Below are 19,292 nucleotides of genomic sequence, written 5' to 3' on the forward strand. Positions count from 1 at the left end.
CATTGTGTATGCAGGCTGATCTGAGATCAGATTTGTTTGGTGGTTCTTGGTTAGCGTCGGTGACTGGCGCTGGTGCTTCAGCGATGCTAGTCTTCACTCGCTGGTCTGGGATGTGTTAGCCAGGTGTGACTGTTATACAGCAGCTGCATGCACTCTCTCTCTCTGAATTGGCAGTTCTAAATGGGTATAATTTAATTATAATGTGTGTGCAAATGGATGTGTTATGCATGTGTCCTGTATTACATGACATAACATAACATAACATTGTATGATGCTTTCTGCACAGATCTGCAGCTCTCTCTCTCTCTCTCTCTCTGTCTGCACAGATCTGCTGCTCTCTCTCTCTCACTCTCTCTCTCTCTTTGTCTGCGCAGATCTGCAGCTCTCTGTGTCTGTCTGCGAAGATCTGCAGTTTTTTGGTGGAACACAATAAAAACAATCCATAAGTTGGGTATTTCCTGTGCTTTTAAATTCTTTTGTCTTTTTAATTTGAAGTAGTAGTTAAGTGAGCTGGAGCTGGAGCTGGAGCTGGAGCTGTCCGTGGTGCTGAAAGCTCTGAGCTGGGGCTCAGCTTCGTCAGTGTTCACACACAGGACCAGCACAGTCCTGCAGTCGCTTGGAATATCAATGTTTCTGATGTGCCTCAGTTTATCTGTTGTAATACTGCAAAGAATAATAATAATAATCATAATCCATCCATCCAGTATCTATGCTTGCTTATTCCTGGGCAGGGTCGCGGGGGTGCTGGAGCCTATCCCAGCATGCACTGGGCGAGAGGCAGGAATACGCCCTGGACAGGCCACCAATCTATCGCAGGGCACACATACCATTCACTCACACACTCATACATGTGGGCAGTTTAGAGTCTCCAATTAGCCTACCTGCATGTCTTTGGACTGTGGGAGGAAACCGGAGTACCCGGAGGAAACCCACACAGACACGGGGAGAACATGCAAACCCCACACAGAAAAGGCCCTGAGCCGAGATTCGGACCCTGGACATAATAATAATTCAGCACTTATATTGCACTTGTATTTTTATCTTGATGTTGTTAGTCTATTATATGTTGTTGTCGTTCCTCATTCTAGTTTGACTTGTCATAACTCTGACCTTCTGACCGCAGTTCTGCGGTCTGGAGGTTTAAACCTGAAGTTTAAACTCCAACTAAACACTGCAATTCACTTAATGAAATTTACGCTTCCAGAATATTCTTTTTTTGTCCACACGGTGTCACTGTCTACCAGCAAGACTAAATATTTTACAGGGCAAGCAGAAACGCCTACTGCGGGAGAAACCGCAGTTCTCTCCTCAGTCTGTCAGTAAAATAGCATTGAGGCGGAGCCCGGGCATGTCAGGATTACATTTATTTAGATAAACATCATCCTGTCTTATAAATTGCGCGAATGCTTGGATTTATCTCCCGCTTGTGTTCGGGCTTGTGAGGGCTGCAGCCATGGCCGCATCCGAGGGGCTGGAGAGCGCGCGGATTGTCCTTCTATTTTGGCAGCTGCTTTGTCTGCTGGATGCGACGTCAGGGCAGATCGTTTATTCCATTTCCGAGGAGGTAAGCCAGGGCACGTTTGTTGGAAATATAGCGAAGGATCTGAATCTAAAACTTCCTGAACTGGAGACGCGGATGTTACGGGTTGTCTCTGGATCTTCTAAGCACTATTTTGAGGTGGATTTAAAAACCGGAATCCTGTTTGTGAATGACAGAATAGACCGAGAAGAACTGTGCGCGAGCAGCCTCGTGTGCTCTGTCCGGTTGGAGGTCGTTGCTCAGTTTCCTTTGGCATTGCACCGTGTTGTGGTGAACATATTGGATATTAATGATAATCCGCCGACTTTTCCGGGGAAGTCTACGAATATCCGCATCGCGGAGTCCACTGTTCCTGGGGCAAAATTTTCTCTATTTAGTGCAGATGATCCTGACGTTGGCAGTAACTCAGTTAAAACCTATAAACTTGGTTCAAATGAATATTTTTCTCTCGATGTAAACACTGATGGCGATCGAGTGTCTGCTGAGTTAGTGCTGCAGAAAGCTTTAGACCGAGAGAAACAGCCTGTCATCCGCCTCCTGCTGACTGCTGTTGACGGAGGAAAACCCCCCAGATCCGGGACCTTACAGATAACTGTTAACGTTCTAGATGCTAACGACAATGCCCCGGCATTCAGTAGTCCGTTGTACAAAGTTAGGGTGTATGAAAATTCCCCAGTAGGGACGACAATACTAAAACTGAACGCAACAGATCCGGATGAGGACATAAATGGTCAAATCTTATTTTCATTTATCAACGAAGGGGCAAAACATTTTCAGAACGCTTTTGCAATAAATCACACCACCGGGGAAATTACCGTCAGTGGAAATGTGAATTACGAGGAGAGCAGCGCTTATGAGCTTCGTGTTGAAGCCCAGGATAGAGGCCACACGCCTCTGGCGTCCCATTGCAAAGTTCTGGTGGAAATAATTGACAAAAATGATAACGCGCCCGAGATTAAAGTCACGCCTCTATTGGACTATGTCACAGAGGACGCGGGAAAAGGCACTGCCCTCGCGCTTATCACAGTCTCAGATAAGGACGCCGGAAAAAACGGCAAAATCACCTGTTCCGTCTCTGACCCCTCTACATTCACATTGGAAACGTCTTACAGTAATTATTATTCCTTGGTATTGGGTGCGGATTTAGACAGAGAGCGCGTGTCTCAGTACAACATCACCATCACAGCTATAGATGAAGGGTCTCCACCTCTCTCCAGCACCAGCGTTATCACTGTGCACGTTTCTGATGTGAACGACAACGCGCCGCGCTTTCCGGAGCGCGTGATGAACGTGTATTTAAAAGAAAACAGTCCAGTGGGCGCGTTAATATGTACAGTGTCCGCCTTTGATCCTGATGAAAAGGAGAACGCGCGAGTGTCTTATTCGATGTTGGAAAACCCTTCTAAGACAGTGTCCGTTTCTACAGTAGTGAACGTGAACTCTGTGAGCGGAGAGATATACAGCCTGCAGTCTTTTAACTACGAGGAAGTAAAAACGCTCCAGTTTCAAGTTCAGGCCACAGACTCTGGTGTCCCTCCGCTGAGTAACAACGTGACCGTGAATGTTTTTATCCTGGATGAGAATGACAACAGTCCCGGGGTTCTCCCGCCCTATTCTGGCCAGGGCTCCGTTAATACTGAGAGCATTCCCTATGCTGCTGAAGCGGGGTACTTTGTGGCCAAGATCAGGGCTGTAGACGCAGACTCTGGCTACAACGCGCTGCTTTCTTACCACATCGCGGAACCCAAGGGAAGCAGCCTCTTCCGAATCGGAACCAGCAGCGGGGAAATAAGGACTAAGAGGCGAATGAGTGACAATGACTTGAAGACTCACCCGCTCGTCATTTTGGTCTCTGACCACGGAGAGCCTTCCCTGTCTGCAACTGTGTCTATCGATGTTGTGGTGGTGGAAAGTGCGGGTGAAATACAGACGTCGTTCAGACAGCTGCCGGTGAAGGAGGAGACTTTCTCTGATTTAAATCTGTATTTGCTGATCGCCATTGTGTCGGTGTCAGTTATATTTTTACTGAGTCTGATTAGTTTAATCGCTGTAAAATGCCACCGGACGGACGGCGGTTTGAGCAGGTACAGCGCCCCAATGATCACCACTCACCCTGACGGGAGCTGGTCTTACTCTAAATCTACTCAGCAGTATGACGTGTGCTTCAGCTCAGACACGCTGAAGAGTGACGTAGTGGTTTTCCCGACGCCGTTTCCGCCTGCTGATGCGGAGCTGATCAGTATTAATGGAGGGGACACTTTTAAACGGACACAGACGCTCCCCAACAGTGAGAAGGTAAATTGTGTGTTTGATCTATTTCATATCGCCACATCTGCGCGTGTATTTACTGTTCTTTCAGAGCAAAACAACTGTCCTTAATTGTCCCTTCCTTTGTCTGTTCCGGTTCTACTGATGCATATGACAGCAGTGCGTTTGTATTTACTTTCTAATGTCGAGATTTTTGTGGAGCATTTTTTTTCATTGAGATAAAATTTTAATCAATATTTTACCTGTAATTATGAATTTATATGTTCGAGGTAATAGCGACATTTTGTTTCCTCGCGTAATTACGCATTACAATAGCGCTGAGATAAAACACGATTACTGTTGTAAATCCAGATGTGTTGTGAACAATATGTTCCGTCTTTCATTTAAATAAGTTTCAATTACTGTTCCTTTTGCCATAATACATCATTTTGTTGTAATTTGTAGCATAGTTCCTGGCAGTTATATAAGCACTATATTGAACTTGCAATCTGTGTGTGTATGTGCATGAGAGAGAGAGAGAGAGAGAGAGAGAGAGAGAGAGAGAGAGAGAGTATAAGTAAGTCATTTGAAATAAGAAAGTACACCCTCTTTATATTTTAGGATTTTTCGTAATGAGTCACAGCTATCCTTCATCTACTGCTCACTCAGCCACACATAACAAATTTTACTCTGTCATTATTTGTTCGGCAAAATATAAGCCAACGTGCAGAAGCCTTTTGTGAAAAGTAAGGGCACCCCACAATGCAGTAGCTCGTGCAACCCCTTTAGCTGCAATAACCTGACGTCATCATTTTCTGTATGCCCTTATCTGCCTCTTACATCACATTGGACGAATTCTGGTCTCATAATTTTTACGAAACTGCTTGATTAATTCAGAAAATTTACTGGATAGGTTTGAACTAGCTCCGAACGGCCGCGTGGCGTCGCTGTTGACCATGAACGCGAGACATTTCTCCTGGATGAGACTGGACTCCTCCTTGTCTCTGAGCTCGCGCTGGGAGGGGGCACAGCCTTTGTTACGGCGAGCGAAGAATGAGAGCATTGCATAAATAAGATCTTCTTTTGGTATCATGATGCGTGCTTTAATCTCTGTGTGGCTTTCACTGAATGCTTTACGGGAATCGTGAACGCCCGTTTGGATTTCTGCGGACTCCGTGATTGGATAAATGAGGTGATAATGAATCGGCCTGGCCGAATGGATCCTGCGTCGCTCTGCGTTCTGCTTCTGTTGTGCTGCTGGGGCTTAGTCCGTGGACAGATATCGTACTCCGTGTCGGAGGAGGTAAAGCTAGGCACCTTTGTGGGAAACATCGCGAAGGATTTAAATATCAACCTGCAGGACTTGGAATTTCGCGCGTTTCAGATTGTCTCTGGATCCAAGAAAAAATATTTCGAGGTAAATTTAAAATCGGGTATTCTGTATGTAAACGAGCCTCTAGACCGAGAGGAGCTTTGTCCCAGTAACTCAGTGTGCAAAGTGAACATGGAGGCCATAATCCATGCGCCGGTGGGTCTATATCGCGTTGATATTGATGTTTTAGACATAAACGACAACCCGCCATCGTTTCCCGAGAGAAGTATTAATCTAAACATTTCTGAGTCTGCCTTGCCAGGGCTGAAATTTCAGTTGCCGAGCGCTGATGATCCGGATGTGGGGAGTAACGCAGTTAAAACCTACAAGCTGAGTGTGAATGAGCACTTCTCCCTGGATGTACAGAGCGGCGGAGAGCAGAGTGTGTCTGCTGAGCTAGTGCTGCAGAAAGCTTTAGACCGAGAGAAACAGCCTGTCATCCGCCTCCTACTGACTGCTGTTGACGGAGGAAAACCTCCCAGGTCCGGGACCTTACAGATAACTGTTAATGTGATGGATATTAATGATAACACGCCGGTGTTCTCCAAACTGCTTTACAAAGTTGCAGTATTAGAGAATTCCCCACAGGGCACAGTTATAGTCACCGTTAATGCAACCGATTTGGATTCCGGTCTGAACGGCGAAATAAATTATTCGCTGAACAACCACCCCAATGATAACGTACGGAAGGTGTTTGCAATAGATTCAAAGACGGGTGAAATATCAGTAAAGGGAAGTTTGGATTATGAAGTGGCGCGTGCTTACGAAATTCGAGCTCAGGCGCAGGACCGAGGTCAGTCCCCTTTAGCGACGCAATGTAAAGTTTTGGTTGAAATAATAGACCTTAATGACAATGCTCCTGAAATAAAAATTACATCGTTGTTTAACACAGTCAAAGAAGGCGCTAGCAAAGACACGGTTATTGCTCTAATTAACATTTTAGATAATGATGTTGGGAAAAACGGGGAAGTCAGCTGCAAAATATCCGACACTGTGCCATTCAAACTGCAGTCCTCCTATACGAACTATTACTCTTTAGTGGTTGATGCGCCGCTGGACAGAGAACGCGCGTCTCAGTACAATGTCACCATCACAGCTACAGATGAAGGGTCTCCACCTCTCTCCAGCACCAGCGTTATCACTGTGCACGTTTCCGATGTGAACGATAACGCGCCACGCTTTCCGGAGCGCGTGATGAACATGTATTTAAAAGAAAACAGTCCAGTGGGCGCGTTAATATGTACAGTGTCCGCCTTTGATCCTGATGAAAAGGAGAACGCGCGAGTGTCTTATTCGATGTTGGAAAACCCTTCAAAGCCCGTGTCAGTTTCTACAGTAGTGAAAGTGAACTCTATGAGCGGAGAAATATACAGCCTGCAGTCCTTTAACTACGAGGAAGTAAAAACGCTCCAGTTTCAAGTTCAGGCCACAGACTCTGGTGTCCCTCCGCTGAGCAGCAACGTGACCATGAACGTTTTTATCCTGGATGAGAATGACAACAGTCCCGGGGTTCTCCCGCCCTATTCTGGCCAGGGCTCCGTTAATACTGAGAGCATTCCCTATGCTGCTGAAGCGGGGTACTTTGTGGCCAAGATCAGGGCTGTAGACGCAGACTCTGGCTACAACGCGCTGCTTTCTTACCACATCGCGGAACCCAAGGGAAGCAGCCTCTTCCGAATCGGAACCAGCAGCGGGGAAATAAGGACTAAGAGGCGAATGAGTGACAATGACTTGAAGACTCACCCGTTGGTCATTTTGGTCTCTGACCACGGAGACCCTTCCCTGTCTGCGACTATGTCTATCGATGTTGTGGTGGTGGAGAGTGCGGGTGAAATACAGACGTCGTTCAGACAGCTGCCGGTGAAGGAGGAGACTTTCTCTGATTTAAATCTGTATTTGCTGATCGCCATTGTGTCGGTGTCAGTTATATTTTTACTGAGCCTGATTAGTTTAATCGCTGTAAAATGCCACCGGACGGACGGCGGTTTGGGCAGGTACAGCGCCCCAATGATCACCACTCACCCTGACGGGAGCTGGTCTTACTCTAAATCTACTCAGCAGTATGACGTGTGCTTTAGCTCAGACACGCTGAAGAGTGACGTAGTGGTTTTCCCGGCGCCGTTTCCGCCTGCTGATGCGGAGCTGATCAGTGTTAATGGAGGGGACACTTTTAAACGGACCCAGACGCTCCCCAACAGCGAGAAGGTAAGACGCACAGTCTTGCGATTTTGGTTGCGTTGAATCGTTAAATTTGACTTCAGAGTCCTTGCATGTTTGAGTCGGAAGCAATTATGGTTTCACACATGGTTATATGCTTTTCAATGCTTCAAAATGTTTTTTTTTTTTTTTCAAATCGTTATTACAACACCTGAACATTAATCCGGATACAGGTTTTTTTTTACTGCGTAATTACGCGCGTGATTTCTTTCACTCGTATTTATTGTTAAACCTCGACATCTTGCCTCATTTTAATCATGCATGATTAATACAATCTGAAATATATTCTGCCATGAATCAGTTGTGTTTTTTATTTTAGTTTACAAGTATATTTGTATAGTTTTGCGTAAAACAGAACCGTTGAATCGTTGAATTAAGGTTTATACAATGGAACCTTGAAATGGTGTCCTTGTCATTTGGGTACTCTTTGTTTGTAACTTCTGCATTTGGTTCAATTTCAGTTCATGTGTGGTCATTTATTAATTCACGTTTATATATATATATATATATATATATATATATATATATATGCATCCTTTTTTGCGGAAGCGGCAATTTCACGCGAATTGGCTTTTAATTAAAACGACTTTGATACTCATCATTCATATAGTTCTATGTTGCCTAATATCTATACAGGGAAATTCGCTCGCCGAAATTTCGTTGACAGATATTGCATGGCATTACATTTTATTACAGAGTTGGAATTCGATATTTGCTCTGTGCAGTACGACTTAGAACAGAACATAAGTGCTTATATCAAGGCTTGAATTGCTGTAGGATCCTATATGGGATAGTACGGTCCTAAATGAGATCGTAATACTGGAGAACGGGTTTGGCTTTTTATTTATGTATTAAGGTAGCACTGTTTATGTTACTTCCGTTTTCACTGTTTCTGTAACCTGCTTTCTGCTCAAATAATACACTCCCCGCACAGTGATGTTATATTGACATGTATATATATTGCAAAGGTCGCATTTGCGTGTCACTGTCTTCATCATGGACCTTCCTGCGTGAAGCTGTTGATGCTCAGTGGGACACTGGCATCTGCAATAATGAAACGCACGATGTCGCTGTTGACCGTGGTTTTAAAAATGAAACGTTGGATTCCGTGGCCCCGCCTTCAGCCGGGCGCTCGCGGCGCAGGGAGGGCTTGATGAGAACGAGACGCACTGGCTAAAACGGCAGCAGTGACGGGCCTCTGGATGCATTCTGCGCGTTGATTTTGTTTTCATTGTAACCGATGTGTCAGTGTTGTGTATTTACTCTTATTGCGAACCCTGTACGTTTCGGCTGCATCCCGACGCGCAATGGGCCTCCCCGTCCGCATATCTCTCTGGAGTCTCATTGTGCTGATTCTTTGTTTGTGGGATTCATCTTCCGGTCAGATCGTATATTCCGTCTCGGAGGAGGTGCAGAAGGGAACCGTAGTGGGAAACATAACGAAGGATCTTAACCTCAATGTTCAGGAACTGGAATCTCGCATGTTCCAGATTGTGTCCGGATCCAGCAGGAAGTACTTTGAGGTAAATCTGAAAAACGGCATTTTGTTTGTGAACGAGAGAATCGACCGGGAGGAGCTTTGTGTCAGTGCGGTGAGATGCGCTTTGTATCTGGAGGCCATTGCACACAATCCACTGAACCTGTATCGTGTTGAGATTAATGTTCTAGACATCAACGACAATGCGCCTGCTTTTCCAGTAAAAACGCTTTTTTTGAATATTACCGAAGTCGCTTTGCCAGGAGACAGATTCTCCGTGGTTTTAGCCGAGGATCCGGATGTGGGGAGTAACGCAGTAAAAACCTACAAGCTGAGTGCGAATGAGCACTTCTCCCTGGATGTACAGAGCGGCGGAGAGCAAAGTGTGTCTGCTGAGTTAGTGCTGCAGAAAGCTTTAGACCGAGAGAAACAGCCTGTCATCCGCCTCCTACTGACTGCTGTTGACGGAGGAAAACCTCCCAGATCCGGGACCTTACAGATAACTGTTAATGTGATGGATGTTAACGATAATACTCCTGTATTCAGCAAAGCGCTGTATAAAGTCCGAATATGGGAGAATAGCCATTTCGGGACATCAGTGATTAAATTAAATGCTACTGACATGGATGAGGGTGTGAACAGCCAAATTGTGTATTCCCTCGTGACTCCGAGAAATGTGAAGACAATGGACATTTTTACAATTAATCCTGACAGCGGTGAGATTACAGTTAAGGGGAATATTGATTTCGAAGAAAATGCTGCGTTTGAAATTCGAGCGCAGGCGCAGGACAAAGGTGTCCCTCCTCGTAGCACCTCCTGTAAAGTGTTAATAGAAGTGCTGGACGTTAATGATAATGCCCCTGAAATATCAGTGACGTCCCTGAAGAGCACAGTGAGAGAAGACGCGAAAAGCGGATCCGCCGTCGCTCTGATTACGGTATCAGATAAAGATGGAGGGAAAAACGGCGTAGTGAAGTGTGTCATCTCAGGCGCGGTGCCTTTTACGCTCCAGTCCTCCTATAAGAACTATTACTCTTTAGTGGTTGATGGGCCGCTGGACAGAGAGCGCGCATCTCAGTACAATGTCACCATCGCAGCTACAGATGAAGGGTCTCCACCTCTCTCCAGCACCAGCGTTATCGCTGTGCACGTTTCTGATGTGAACGACAACGCGCCGCGCTTTCCGGAGCGCGTGATGAACGTGTATTTAAAAGAGAATAGTCCAGTTGGCGCGTTAATATGTACAGTGTCCGCCTTTGATCCTGATGAAAAGGAGAACGCGCGAGTGTCTTATTCGATGTTGGAAAACCCTTCAAAGCGCGTGTCCGTTTCTACATTAGTGAATGTGAACTCTATGAGCGGAGAAATATACAGCCTGCAGTCCTTTAACTACGAGGAAGTAAAAACGCTCCAGTTTCAAGTTCAGGCCACAGACTCTGGTGTCCCTCCGCTGAGCAGCAACGTGACCGTGGACATTTTTATCCTGGATGAGAATGACAACAGTCCCGGGGTTCTCCCGCCCTATTCTGGCCAGGGCTCCGTTAATACTGAGAGCATTCCCTATGCTGCTGAAGCGGGGTACTTTGTGGCCAAGATCAGGGCTGTAGACGCAGACTCTGGCTACAACGCGCTGCTTTCTTACCACATCGCGGAACCCAAGGGAAGCAGCCTCTTCCGAATCGGAACCAGCAGCGGGGAAATAAGGACTAAGAGGCGAATGAGTGACAATGACTTGAAGACTCACCCGCTCGTCATTTTGATTTCTGACCACGGAGAGCCTTCCCTGTCTGCGACTGTGTCTATCGATGTTGTGGTGGTGGAAAGTGCGGGTGAAATACAGACGTCGTTCAGACAGCTGCCGGTGAAGGAGGAGACTTTCTCTGATTTAAATCTGTATTTGCTGATCGCCATTGTGTCGGTGTCAGTTATATTTTTACTGAGCCTGATTAGTCTAATCGCTGTAAAATGCCACCGGACGGACGGCGGTTTGAGCAGGTACAGCGCCCCAATGATCACCACTCACCCTGACGGGAGCTGGTCTTACTCTAAATCTACTCAGCAGTATGACGTGTGCTTTAGCTCAGACACGCTGAAGAGTGACGTAGTGGTTTTCCCGACGCCGTTTCCGCCTGCTGATGCGGAACTGATCAGTATTAATGGAGGGGACACTTTTAAACGGACACAGACGCTCCCCAACAGTGAGAAGGTAAGACGCATTTAAATGGGAGTTCATAAAATGTTTCGATTATATCTGCTTTTGTCGTCTTCTGTAACATAAGCAACTTTAGATTTATTCCGCATCAGAATTCAATTCTGTGTTTTCCACAATCTAATGCTGTGGTATGATTTTTTTTATTTAAAAACCTTTGATCAAGTGAAGTTTCAGAAATGGTGAGGCAGTCCCCGTGTTCTTTTACGCAGTCTCTCTGCTTTGTTCCAATCACGGAACCTGGTATTTGGTTTTATATATCCATTTCCATTAAATGTATTCTTTTAAAATATTCTGTGTACTTTGATCTCATTTTTACAGTGAGCAAGTCGTTCAATGATTATTGATTATTTTTTATGATATTAATTGATTAATAGCATTTTCAATTTCTTATTCAAAGTACATCGTAAACACATAATAGAAACAAGGATCACCATAATTCTTTCCAGTAAAATACACTGCTGCAAAAAACTATTTATACGCTAAAAAATTTACAAGATTTCGCTGTCAAAAAATAAAAAACAAAAAAATCAAACACTGTAAGAGTAAAGGCACTAACTCGTAATTAACTGGGCATGAAACAATAGGATTTATATAGTTTAGCCCTTCATTGAATTGGGTTTCACAGGAAAAACTGCCATTTTTTACGGGGTGTTTTTAGAATGAACATTCAACCTTACTACCTGATGAAATACGATCACAAAATACGTACTCTTTCACTTTCTGTGGGTGAGGATTGTTTGTCTAGTCTTTGAGCGCATGTATCTACAATTTGTCTTCCGTCCGACAGCACAATTTGAGTAGTCGTTGAGATTGGTATTAAGTTATTGTTCCATTTTTTTGTGATAATAATATTTCGTCACGTATACAGACGAAAATACCAGATGTACTTTTACGTAGAGCTGTTCTGTATTTATTGTGAAAAACTTTTTGAAAAAAAAAGAAACTCATCACATCAGAATTTAAAATATGACACTTCGCGGTACTTCTGTCATTTGTTCTTTCACCATTTTCCGTTTTTATTTTTGCTAACCATAAACGAAATCCCTCGTACTAGCTCTCTAGCTGTTATTTTAAATCATAAAAGGTTTCCCTGGTTCCACGAATATATAAATTTTTCATGATTAATTCAAGACGAACCACTGTTTATTTGTGTCATAAAACGATGGTTTAGTATAGACAGTGTCAGTTTTATTTCGTAATTACGCGCGTTGTTTCCTTTGACTTAAAGCTGATTATTTATTTTGGCGGAAAGTGAGCAGTCGGTGTCATTCATGTTGATCACAACTATATTAGGCTACATATATTTGTCAGTGAAATTCTACACATTCACTTCAACAGAAACAATCTTTAGGTGAGAACAGTTTTAAAGAATGCTATTTCATTTAATTATTTTAACATTTGAGTCCCATTATTTATTGTCATTTCTAACAACCGTTAATGAAGGCAAATAAAGTGTAATTGCTGAAACAGTCAATATCACAATATCATACTTACTTTATCCACTGTGTTTAAAATTTCAGTCTGCACAGTCATATTACAGGTTTCAGAGATCAGTACGGGAAACACACAGAGTGTTTATCCTGTGCGAAAACTCTGCCTTGTCCTGTACAGACACGTGGTGTCGCCATTGACCACGAAAGTGAGTTTTTTTGCACATATTTTCAGAGCTCCTCCTCCAGGCGGTGCGAAGAGAAGCGCACGCAGACCGCACAGGCTTTGTGTGATGGAAGGGCAGGGAGATGGTGTGGCCCAGACAACTGCGCGGTACACAGGGCCTAGGTGTTAAATACGCACTTTTACTGCAATAAAGGGACATTGCTCTTGGTTGTCAGTGAAATACGCTGGTAAACAGAGACCAACGGACTCGTCAAGCGATGGGTCTTTGCGGAGAAAGTGGGATTATCTGGATACGATATCTTGTGTTGCTTTGTTCGTCGGGCTGGTCTACCGGACAGATCATATATTCCATTACGGAGGAGGTGGATAAGGGTACGTTTGTTGGGAATATTGCCAAAGATCTAAATCTGAACGTGCCGGAACTGGAGACGCGGGGGATCCAGATTGTAACGGCGACGAGCACGAAATATTTTGAGGTAAACGTGAAAACTGGAATTCTGTATGTTAACGAGAGAATCGACAGAGAGACGCTGTGTCCGAATTCTGTAAAATGTTCACTGAATTTAGAGGCCATTGTGAATCGTCCTGTGCACGTCCATCGCATTGAAGTGAATATTTTAGACATTAATGACAATGCGCCGAGTTTTCCGGAATACATCAATGTTTTTAATATCACAGAATATGCTTTTCAAGGAGAGAGATTCCCATTACCGACGGCCGAGGATCCGGATGTGGGGAGTAACGCAGTAAAAACCTACAAGCTGAGTGCGAATGAGCACTTCTCCCTGGATGTACAGAGCGGCGGAGAGCAGAGTGTGTCTGCTGAGTTAGTGCTGCAGAAAGCTTTAGACCGAGAGAAACAGCCTGTCATCCGCCTCCTACTGACTGCTGTTGACGGGGGAAAACCTCCCAGATCCGGGACCTTACAGATCATTGTTAATGTGATAGATGTAAACGATAACATTCCGACATTCAGTAAATCGCTGTATAAAGCAAGAGTTTCCGAGAATACTCCTTTTGGTACAACAATACTCACCCTTAATGCAACAGACTTAGATGAAGGAGCAAATGGCGATGTTGTGTACTCTTTCATTGCACACGGAAATCCGAAGCCTCTCGGCATTTTTATTATTGACTCTCAATCTGGGGTCATCAGCACGAGGGGAAATTTGGATTACGAGGAAAACAGCGCGTTTGAAGTCCGTGTGCAGGCTAAAGACAAAGGTTCACCTCCTCGTGCCACGCTTTGTAAAGTTTTGATTGAAGTTGAAGATTTGAATGACAATGTGCCCGAAATAGCAGTAACATCGCTTATAAGTCCCGTAAAAGAAGACGCCCAGCTCGGAACCGTGGTTGCCTTGATAAGTGTTTCAGATAGAGACAGTGGAAACAATGCGCGGTTAAGGTGTAGCATTTCTGGTACTTTTCCATTTAAACTACTGTCCTCCTATAAGAACTCATATTCTTTAGTAGTTGACGGACCGCTGGACAGAGAGCGCGCGTCTCAGTACAATGTCACCATCACAGCTACTGATGAAGGCTCTCCACCTCTCTCCAGCACCAGCGTTATCGCTGTGCACGTTTCTGATGTGAACGACAACGCGCCACGCTTTCCGGAGCGCGTAATGAACGTGTATTTAAAAGAAAACAGTCCAGTGGGCGCGTTAATATGTACAGTGTCCGCCTTTGATCCTGATGAAAAGGAGAACGCGCGAGTGTCTTATTCGATGTTGGAAAACCCTTCAAAGCCCGTGTCCGTTTCTACATTAGTGAACGTGAACTCTGTGAGCGGAGAAATATACAGTCTGCAGTCCTTCAACTACGAGGAAGTAAAAACGCTCCAGTTTCAAGTTCAGGCCACAGACTCTGGTGTCCCTCCGCTGAGCAGCAACGTGACCGTGAACGTTTTTATCCTGGATGAGAATGACAACAGTCCCGGGGTTCTCCCGCCCTATTCTGGCCAGGGCTCCGTTAATACTGAGAGCATTCCCTATGCTGCTGAAGCGGGGTACTTTGTGGCCAAGATCAGGGCTGTAGACGCAGACTCTGGCTACAACGCGCTGCTTTCTTACCACATCGCGGAACCCAAGGGAAGCAGCCTCTTCCGAATCGGAACCAGCAGCGGGGAAATCAGGACTAAGAGGAGAATGAGTGACAATGACTTGAAGACTCACCCGCTGGTCATTTTGGTCTCTGACCACGGAGACCCTTCCCTGTCAGCGACTGTGTCTATCGATGTTGTGGTGGTGGAAAGTGCGGGTGAAATACAGACGTCGTTCAGACAGCTGCCGGTGAAGGAGGAGACTTTCTCTGATTTAAATCTGTATTTGCTGATCGCCATTGTGTCGGTGTCAGTTATATTTTTACTGAGTCTGATTAGTTTAATCGCTGTAAAATGCCACCGGACGGACGGCGGTTTGAGCAGGTACAGCGCCCCAATGATCACCACTCACCCTGACGGGAGCTGGTCTTACTCTAAATCTACTCAGCAGTATGACGTGTGCTTTAGCTCAGACACGCTGAAGAGTGACGTAGTGGTTTTCCCGACGCCGTTTCCGCCTGCTGATGCGGAGCTGATCAGTATTAATGGAGGGGACACTTTTAAACGGACACAGACGCTCCCCAACAGCGAGAAGGTGAGAACAAAAATCATGTTTTTACACAATTCGAGCATGATTTTATCAATCTTCATTTTTATGCTTACTTTTTCTTTAGCATTCATGTCACTATGGTATTTTCGCGGTGACGTCCACAGTTTTTATTAGCAGATGTCAGAAAGCAGATGTCATCTGGGGCGACATAGCTCAGGAGGTAAGACCGATTGTCTGGCAGTCGGAGGGTTGCCGGTTCAAACCCCGCCCTGGGCGTGTCGAAGTGTCCTTGAGCAAGACACCTAACCCCTAACTGCTCTGGTGAATGAGAGGCATCAATTGTAAAGTGCTTTGGATAAAAGCGCTATATAAATGCAGTCCATTTACCATCTGTACAGAAATTACTCAATGCGAGGATGTGATTCTATGTCTGGTTGTATGTGCTGAGGTCAAGTAGTCAGTGAACGTGTGTCAGTTTCACGTGGGTTTTTTACTTGCGAGAACTGCGACTCAAATTTCCTTTTTTGCGTTGTTTAAGTATTTCAGTGGAAATGAAAAAAGCGTCACGTATCTCGGATTATATCTTTTATTGCACGATTCAGCACCACCACAAAAGAACAGCGATCGGAATCAAACCTAGTAGTACCTACAATATGGAGATATCAGTCTCGTCTTCCTTGTATGATAATGATGTGACACACTACTTATCCGCGCTGTATCAATTCGCGATATTTCATTTTGCTGTGCTAAATGTGCTTTTAAATATTCGTTATTGTTGAACATGTGCTCGCTTAGTTCTTGCAATCCGCGTTACTGAGAATTGTGGGCGACATGTTAACTAACACAGGTGCAGTGTTTTTACGTTTTCACTGAAATCAGTTTCACGGGATTACGTTTGACTGATTTACTGCCCGGTGCTCGACTGCAAAACCTATTTATTGTTATTGCATGTACTCGTGTATTAACGCTACTTCCAGCATGTTTGTACTATTGTTGCAACTGATTCTAATTGTACCATTACTAGTAATAACAGTCATGGCGGCTATTGGATAGAGTAGCGATGCTCTCGGGGTGGGTGGTAATTAACATTTTATTCCTGAGGGAGAAACCTGTTGTACACGGGGGCATGAGACTTACCCTAAATCCTCTTAGTAGAATTCCTGAAGTACAGTTAGCTTTATACGTCTCCCAGGGTAAGATCAACTGTTTGACTAATGAATAGTAATTATTGCTTTCAATATACTGCCTTTACAGCGAAAGGGGATTCTGTCTGACAAAAAATGCACTTTGCGGTTAAAACCCTTTTATATGTTGTTTTGTTAACATTCCACAAGATGTCGCTGTTGACCAAGAGTGCTAAACTGTATTTTCCGTGTGTTTTGGGCTCATCCTCTTTTATGACGTTTCACGCAGCCAGCAGCTAAGGTTTTTCATGAAAGCGCAGCGCGGACATTGTTCGCCACTAGCGCGTTTCAGGGATCTTATTTTCATGTTAAATGTGATGTTGGTTCAGGTGTGATTTCGCATTTTTGGAACCTTCTGGAGTCTACAGACCGGTGCAGTTATGGGGGTTTCAAGCCCAAGGACTTTAATGTGGGTTAATTTAATCTTGGTTTTGTTCGTGCGTTTCTGTGAGCGAGCATTCGGACAGATTGTCTACTCCGTTTCCGAGGAGGTACACCCGGGCACATCTGTTGGAAATATCGCCAAGGACCTGAGCCTCAACCTCCAGGAAATGGAAGCGCGTTCGTTTCGGCTCGTCTCTGGATCTAAAACGAAGTATTTCGAGGTAAATTTTAAAACGGGCGTGTTATATGTGAGTGAGAGAATAGACCGAGAGGAGCTTTGCGCGAATGCTCGTGCGTGCTCTTTGAGCTTAGAAGCCATCCTTAACCACCCTTTGAGCCTGCATCGGCTGGAAATAAGCGTTTTAGATGTAAACGACAACTCGCCGAATTTCCCCGTGAAATCACAGTTTTTCAATATTTCTGAATCTACCTTCCCTGGAGCCAGATTTTCGCTGATGAGTGCGTTTGATCCTGACGTAGGACCGAATTCCGTTAAAAGCTACAAGCTGAGTGCGAATGAGCACTTCTCCCTGGATGTACAGAGCGGCGGAGAGCAGAGTGTGTCTGCTGAGCTAGTGCTGCAGAAAGCTTTAGACCGAGAGAAACAGCCTGTCATCCGCCTCCTACTGACTGCTGTTGACGGAGGAAAACCTCCAAGATCCGGGACCTTACAGATAACTGTTAATGTGTTGGATAATAATGACAACAGCCCCGTGTTTAGTGGTCCGCTTTACAAAATTCGTGTGTTTGAAAATACACCTCGCGGAACTAAAATTATATCATTGAATGCCACTGACGCAGATGAAGGCTTGAACGGCGAGATCACGTATTTATTTAACAGACACGGCCAAGAGAAGAATTTAGATACATTTTCTATTGACCCAGGCACTGGGGAAATAACAGTTAAAGGCGAGATTGATTTCGAAGAAACGGCCTTCTATGAGATTCGGGTGGAGGCCCAGGACAGGGGACAGTCGCCAATGATGACTCACTGTAAACTGTTAGTTGAGGTTGTCGATGTGAACGACAACGCGCCAGAAATAAGCGTGACTTCTCTTATGAGTGCAGTTAAGGAAGACGCTGAACTCGGCGCCGCCGTAGCCCTTATCGCCGTGTCCGACAAAGACAGCGGCGCCAATGGGAGAGTGAGCTGTAAATTGGAAGGTAACGGTCCTTTTAAACTTAAAACATCGTACCGAAATTACTATTCTGTTGTTCTTGACAAAGCTCTGGACAGAGAGCGCGCGTCTCAGTACAACGTCACCATCACAGCTACAGATGAAGGGTCTCCACCTCTCTCCAGCACCAGCGTTATCACTGTGCACGTTTCTGATGTGAACGACAACTCGCCGCGCTTTCCGGATCGCGCGATGAACGTGTATTTAAAAGAAAACAGTCCAGTTGGCACGTTAATATGTACCGTGTCCGCCTTTGATCCCGATGAAAAGGAGAACGCGCGAGTGTCTTATTCGATGTTGGAAAACCCTTCAAAGCCCGTGTCCGTTTCTACATTAGTGAACGTGAACTCTGTGAGCGGAGAAATATACAGCCTGCAGTCCTTTAACTACGAGGAAGTAAAAACGCTCCAGTTTCAAGTTCAGGCCACAGACTCTGGTGTCCCTCCGCTGAGCAGCAACGTGACCGTGAACGTTTTTATCCTGGATGAGAATGACAACAGTCCCGGGGTTCTCCCGCCCTATTCTGGCCAGGGCTCCGTTAATACTGAGAGCATTCCCTATGCTGCTGAAGCGGGGTACTTTGTGGCCAAGATCAGGGCTGTAGACGCAGACTCTGGCTACAACGCGCTGCTTTCTTACCACATCGCGGAACCCAAGGGAAGCAGCCTCTTCCGAATCGGAAGCAGCAGCGGGGAAATAAGGACTAAGAGGCGAATGAGTGACAATGACTTGAAGACTCACCCGCTGGTCATTTTGGTCTCTGACCACGGAGACCCTTCCCTGTCAGCGACTGTGTCTATCGATGTTGTGGTGGTGGAGAGTGCGGGTGAAATACAGACGTCGTTCAGACAGCTGCCGGTGAAGGAGGAGACTTTCTCTGATTTAAATCTGTATTTGCTGATCGCCATTGTGTCGGTGTCAGTTATATTTTTACTGAGCCTGATTAGTCTAATCGCTGTAAAATGCCACAGGACGGACGGCGGTTTGAGCAGGTACAGCGCCCCAATGATCACCACTCACCCTGACGGGAGCTGGTCTTACTCTAAATCTACTCAGCAGTATGACGTGTGCTTCAGCTCAGACACGCTGAAGAGTGACGTAGTGGTTTTCCCGACGCCGTTTCCGCCTGCTGATGCGGAGCTGATCAGTATTAATGGAGGGGACACTTTTAAACGGACCCAGACGCTCCCCAACAGCGAGAAGGTACGGACCGTAAATATGTGTGATAAAACGTCTAATCACGTCTAATTGAAACTTTTAACTGAGAACTGTG

General features: G+C 45.2%; 2 protein-coding genes across 23 annotated transcripts in view; both read left to right on the plus strand.

Moving 5' to 3' along the window:
* LOC118235436 (protocadherin alpha-C2-like) overlaps window positions 1-19,292 on the plus strand; it is an 80,972-nt gene that overhangs the window by 37,172 nt on the left and 24,508 nt on the right. The window contains exons 1-2 of one of the 22 annotated variants that reach the window (XM_035432773.1): window positions 8,407-9,214; window positions 17,378-19,222. The exons of 14 other annotated variants lie outside the window; for them this stretch is intronic. In XM_035432773.1, coding sequence (XP_035288664.1) covers window positions 8,684-9,214; window positions 17,378-19,222 — 2,376 coding nt within the window. In that variant the 5' untranslated portion in view covers window positions 8,407-8,683. Of the gene's footprint in view, window positions 1-4,810; window positions 7,365-8,406; window positions 11,060-12,599; window positions 15,319-17,377; window positions 19,223-19,292 lie in introns of those variants that run through there. 7 more of the 22 variants (XM_035432769.1, XM_035432754.1, XM_035432753.1 and 4 more) reach the window with 7 other exon arrangements.
* Window positions 992-4,127, plus strand: LOC118235442 (protocadherin alpha-8-like). The gene has a single exon (XM_035432829.1). It carries the CDS (start codon window positions 1,454-1,456, stop codon window positions 3,917-3,919), a length of 2,466 nt encoding a protein of 821 aa, XP_035288720.1. The 5' UTR covers window positions 992-1,453; the 3' UTR covers window positions 3,920-4,127.

This window comes from Anguilla anguilla, chromosome 9 (assembly GCF_013347855.1).
Source record: "Anguilla anguilla isolate fAngAng1 chromosome 9, fAngAng1.pri, whole genome shotgun sequence".
NCBI lineage: Eukaryota > Metazoa > Chordata > Actinopteri > Anguilliformes > Anguillidae > Anguilla > Anguilla anguilla.